The sequence below is a fragment of the Rhagoletis zephyria genome, unplaced genomic scaffold (assembly GCF_001687245.7).
Source record: "Rhagoletis zephyria isolate East Lansing unplaced genomic scaffold, Rhagoletis_zephyria_1.1 Rzeph_scaffold_02981, whole genome shotgun sequence".
NCBI classification, from domain to species: Eukaryota; Metazoa; Arthropoda; class Insecta; order Diptera; family Tephritidae; genus Rhagoletis; species Rhagoletis zephyria.
The window spans coordinates 2,066-8,071 of NW_016160065.1; the positions used below are offsets into that span (position 1 = coordinate 2,066).

The window sequence follows — 6,006 nt, forward strand, 5'->3', positions numbered from 1 at the left end:
GAGCCGCGTGAATGAACGGATATACAAAATTTATTTTATTGACTTTTTTCTCGAACGACTTGATAAAAATGTAAATTTTTGCTATATGCAAAACAACTTTCACCTTGTGTTGCTGAAATTTTTACTTAAAGAAAGTAAATAACATTTTGATGAACATTGAAATAAGGTATTTATTTTGAATATCACAGCTAGCTAATTTCGCAAAGCTCGTAATTTCAAAGGATAAACAAAGTAAAAGGTAAATCGTTTTTTCTTGTACGTTAAGTTAGTTGTTTAGCTTATTTCAATACAAAATAATTACTTTTTAAAATAAATATATTGCATTACTCGTGTGTATGGCAATCGAGGCACAATGTGTATGCATAGGGAAAACAAAGCTGGACAACGTAATTTGATAAAAAATACTAATATTTTAAAATATATTGCAATCTACGAATGAATATTAGAATCTATGCCACTAATAACAATTAAATACATAAAAACGTACGTACTAAATATTACATTTTGCCACAATATTGTCACACGGGATCCAGTGGATCCCAGAAAAAAATAGATAAAAGATACGTCCGTATAAATTGATCTGTGTACACCGGCCGGCCTAAAGTGATTGAATTAAACTCTAGTGATGACAGCTGAAGTCACAAAATAGATTTTAAATAGTTTCTGTATAAAATATACTGGGTTAATAAACGTGATTGTAACTTTTTAGAAAGGTAGTAACCCCTCTCCAAAATATTTTTTTAAAAATCTCTTGAAACCGTTTTTGTTTTACTATAGAAATTCGACATCTGAGTGGAAGCTAGACTTATCTCGGCAGCCAGTTCGAAAGTGCTCTAACTAAAAAAACTTTTCAAGAACGCCCTATTTCAGAATTTTATTGAAAAACACCCGACCTCAGAATTCGGTTCAAAAACGTCCTACCTCAGCTGAGAATACATTGAAAATGTGCTCATATAGGGCGTTTTTGAATCGGCAGCTGGGATAGGGCTTTCTTCAACAAAATCCTCGGATAGGGTGTTTTCAATAAAATGCTGAAATACGGCGTCCTTCAATCAAATTCTGTTTTATGAGATACGGCATTTTCGAACTGGCTGCCGATATAGGCCGATATCCAATCTGGTTTCGAATGGAAGTAGTTATGATGTTTTTAATTTTTTTTTAGATACTTTCTACAGAAAATAACAGGGAGAAAAGAGAACGAATCCGTTGAGTTGTTGACACGTTTCAAGCTGCTAAAACTTCAAAAAATCCAAAATACGTGTCTTCTTGGATTTTTTTTTTTAATTTTTGACACCTGGTCCTTTTCGATATTCAACGGATTTTGATATCTTAGATAATAGGCTATAATGCCATCAAAATATTTATTTCTGATTTTTTCGCGTTTAAATAGTCAAGCCACAATTTTGGCTACTTTTTTTGCCTTCTGGCCCACTGCGGAGCCGCGAGGGCGAAGGATCGAATCCCGAATCGAATAAAAATTTGTATACTTCTTTTTTTGATGCTTAAATTATTACTTGAGTTTTGTTTCAATACAATTATAGTTATATTAAAAAGGCCAAATTTAATAAAAGTTAAAGTCTAAAAATTAGAGTAGCGCGAAATAATTTTGTGAAATAACAAATAACAAGTAATTTTTAAGCAAAAAACAAAACCGTCTTTAATTCGCATATAAAAATGTAAGATGGTCGTTAATTTCTTCGTATTCCAATCCCGTGGGTTAATAGCTTTCCTACGGTAGTTATACGGTAACGTACATAAAAAAATAACATAAAATATTCCGATTAATCGATAACCTTTTCCTTTTTGTGAAGTCGGTTTAAAATTAAATAAGAAAAAGTGGAATATTATTTATTTACTTATATTTAAAATAAAATAGAACGAATTGGACGAAGCACATAATTTTTGATTTTTCTTTCGGTGTTTCTCAATTATGAAAAAGCATCTGTGAAGTGAAGAACGAAATTGTATTCAAACGAAAAAATATCCAAAATAAATCTGCTTAAAGTAAACAAAAGGTCGTTAGGTGTCAAATCATATTGCTTGAAACAAGGGGATGATTTATTTTCTTTGTCAGTTTATCGGAAGAAATCTAAGCATCGTATTTAGCGCTTTGGTGGCTACGTTTACCTTTTCTTGAGACCCAATTTTTTGCCGATAACTACATACAAAATCGAAGCAAATAAGAAAAATGCTTTTGCACATTTCTTCTACCGGTCTAAAGCATGTTTTCACACTTTTAATAATTTTTTAAACTAATTTTATTGCCAAACACACATTTCTCGTGATACATAAGCAACTTAATCTAATACCATAAGTCTAGGCCGATTTCTTAGTACTTATTTAAGAGCACTAGAAATATGCATTTACCGCATCCGCATCTCTCACTTCCTCGTCATCACCAGTGTCAATAGTTGGTACACCATAAATTGTACGTAACTGCGCCAACTCCGCTTGAGTGCGACCCTTAGCCAGCAGCCTTTGTTCGACGCTTCTAATTTTTCGCCTCATCTCCGAAATGGTCTTCTTCGATTGTAATACCTTGTCGGCCAAAAAATCGTTGCGATACTGCTGTGTAGCCTTCTTCAGCTTATTGTTAATGCGCGATTTGCGACAAGAAACGGCGCGTTGTTTACGTAGCGTTGCACGCTCAGGTGAGCTGATGCTTCTTGCCTCGATGTCTTCAGGATTTGTCACATTTTCTTCACGGCCACTACTATTTGGCGAACGCGTGCGACGCTCCAAGTCCACTGGGTTTTCAGCAAGTTTATCTTTCACATACTTGGACTCTTCTTCGGCTAATTGATTACGTAGTCGTCTCATTTCATTAGCGATGAATTCGTCGAAATTGTGTTTTTGTATTTGTTGTTGGTAGATAGACATAGTTTGTAATGGGCCTACATTTTGGTATAGCATTGGCGCATAAGCTTGTTGCTCCAAAAATTGAGAAGATGCAGTAATCGAATTGTATTTAGACATTTTTTTGTTTGTAAGATTTCTTTCGTTTTGAGAAGTTCAAAACTTCTTTTTACGCTGAGATTTGATAAAAAATGCTATTATTTATAAGTTTTATTTTTTTTGTCTGTACTCTAAAGCGCGCTTTATCTAATCCTGCTTAAATGACTATTTTACTAAAACTGTTTGCCTTTATGGCTGTGCATGCCGCTTTTATGCGTGACACCTTCGTTAGTGCAGATAAGATGCGAGGGTGTTTCACACTAAAGCGATGCCTAATCACTATTTTGTTTACCTGCGTTTTTTTTCCAAGATCCATTAGTTTGCTTGCTTTGTTATTCGACTCAGTTGTGTGGTTTTATGTTTGCTGCTCGGTTTACAATAAATATGTATGTATGTGTGTGTGTGTGTGTGTGCGTATGAAGGCGTTACATTTGCAAGGTCAACTTTAAACGACCGACTTTTGAACATGTTTTGTCATGCCTGCTGCTTCTGTCCAAAAATAACTGGTTTTCTCATGAATACATATGTTTGTATGTGTGTGCTCTCAGATATGACCTTTGACTGTTTTGACGCATCTTAAATGATCATTATTCAATTATTGAAGGTTGGATAAATATTGACATTTGCGTATTCCGACTGCCTTCCAAGGTTGCATTTGAGGAGTATATAGAAAGAGGTAATAAATAATTTATTCCTCTTTTATAAAAGTGCAAAAATGGGAAAATTTCTAGTTTTGTACAGGTACGCTTCTAGTGCATTTATGCAGACAAACTACTGGTTTGCGATAAATCTCTTTGCATGCAAACAACATGCAAATTTAACATGGCGATGTCCTAGGAAGTGGAAATTGTCCACCGCTGAATTACCGTTTCTATAGTTCGGAACCAGTCCTAAATTCGTTAGATGGGAAGTAGTCATCCCTTTTTCTATAGTCTCGAAGCAGCTCTAAACTCGACAGACGAAGAAAGTAACACTATTTTTCAAACAGAGTATTTTTGTTTTCCCACGGTAGCGATTTTCGCAACTGAAATCTAATTTGTTTGAATGAAGAGTTTTTTTTTTTTATTCTTTGGAACTTATCGCTTTTTCTGTGACTACATTGAACTTAGCAAATTTGCGTATCACTGAACAGAAACGGTTACAAATTAAATGAGTAGTTCCATATTTCAGAAATTATTCTTACTTCTTGCATCAAAATATAATTTTTTAAGTAAAGTGGACTTAGCAGCAAGTTTTCACTCTAAGCTATCGATATGTAGCTTTAAAAAGTAAAATAAAATAGTTTTTTTTTTAAAAAATACCACCTTTCGTTGCATTTGAATTCGTGGGGGGGGGTTTTTAGCGATAAAGATCTAGTATTAGTATTTGGTTTATTAGTTCGAGGTTTCCCTGCATGGTATGTATGCATGTACAATTATCCAGTCGGAAAAATTAAAAACTAAGTGGCCTTCTGGGCGCCTTATTTCAGATTTTTTGAGCCTTCCGTGCTCGCTACTTTATTTTTTTCAATTTATATGGAATGGTCCGAGTTTCGAGGCCTTCTGATTCGGCTTCCCTTAGAATGGAAATATTTAAAAGAAATATTAACGAAACAGTTTGAATCTCACTTTACACTACTACGCGATCTTTTATTTTATTCGGCTTTGGCTGCCTCGGAAACACGCCTTCACATATGTCTTCGAATGGCACTACTATATGATGGAAAGTTTCTTTTCCATTGAAACTAGAATTGACGTTCAATGTCAATGTCAAGACCAAATCAGAAGTCACCCCATCAGATGGCGAGCACTAAATCCTAATACTACTTGAACACCCGATATGTAATATTTTCTCAGAATTTAGGAATACGAACTTGATTCTTTTAGGGAAAACTATTGAAATTATTTAAAAGTACCATTCGTGGCCTTTTCCAAGAAATAAGGTCTGTTTTTTTTTATCAAGGTTGTAGGGTTAAAAAAATTAAGTTTTACTGCCTAATTTAAGGCACCGAAAAAGTAGAAAAGCAACCTCAAGTCTCAACTTCTGAAAACAACTGGGAATAGACAGATCCTATTCTTCGGTCAAACTTATGTTGGCACTTCGCACAAAATAGTTCTGGCGATTGGCTTAAAGCGCTCACGTTGAGATATAAAAATAATAGCTGATTAAAATGCTGAATATATGCCAAACTTTGCGTTATCTGTCAGCAATCCGGTTTACAGAGTTCCTGAGTCCTAATTTCTTTTCAACCACAGTTTGAGTAAGATCGTTGACTTATTGAAATATTGAAGAAATGAGATTTGTATAAACAAAAAAGTTTTGGTAGAATTAATATTTTTTTTGCAAAATATAGATTTTTTTTAGTATTTTGATAAAAGTTATTTTTTTTAGCAACAACTCACTTTAACTAGCATAAAAAAAAAAACTTGCCAAATTGCAAAAACTGTGAAAAAATACAAATTAATACAAAGGCAAGTACAAATACGAATACAAATAGGAAGGCAAAGAAGAATTCGAAGACGAATACAAAGAGAAAGAAACATCGCGAATCCGAATATTGGTACGAATACGAAAGAGTGCGCGATTACGAAAAGGATAACGAATACGAAGGCGAAGACTAAGACGAACACGAATTTATTGCTGAAGTCGAAGATACATTTTACGACAAACACGAATACGAAGACGGGTGTGAGTATAAGCTGGTTACGGTAGGTCTATATTGTAACAAATGCTGGCTAGTACTTTCTTCGCTACAATGCTTATTATCCCCGCGGAGGGAAGCACTTTTTCAACCACTTTATTAAAATTATATAACCTTCATGGTTGTTTATAACAGAAAAATCTTTTCCAACTTTGCTGGCATTTTGGTAGCTGTATAATGTCCGACAAAGTTTTACGAAAGTTTTTGAGCTTCAAAAATGCCAGTTAATTATCTATTATCTATTACTAGTTAATTATCTATACTTTGTGTTGAGCAGCGATTGTCAGCCCGATGGGTTTAATTAAATAATAAAGGCAATTTGTTGTTCATGAAACGAAAATGAAAACGAAAAGCAAAAAGAAAACTCAGAA

The 6,006-nt window shown here is 34.0% G+C and overlaps 1 protein-coding gene across 1 annotated transcript; it reads right to left on the bottom strand.

The window, feature by feature from the left end:
* Positions 1 to 2,367: 2,367 nt before the first annotated feature.
* Positions 2,368 to 2,976, bottom strand: sisA (sisterless A; the record flags this gene model as incomplete). Its single annotated transcript, XM_017622948.1, has 1 exon — positions 2,368 to 2,976. A coding segment is annotated over exon 1 (609 nt), but the record flags the coding sequence as incomplete, so codon positions are not given.
* Between the last annotated feature and the right edge of the window lie 3,030 nt (positions 2,977 to 6,006).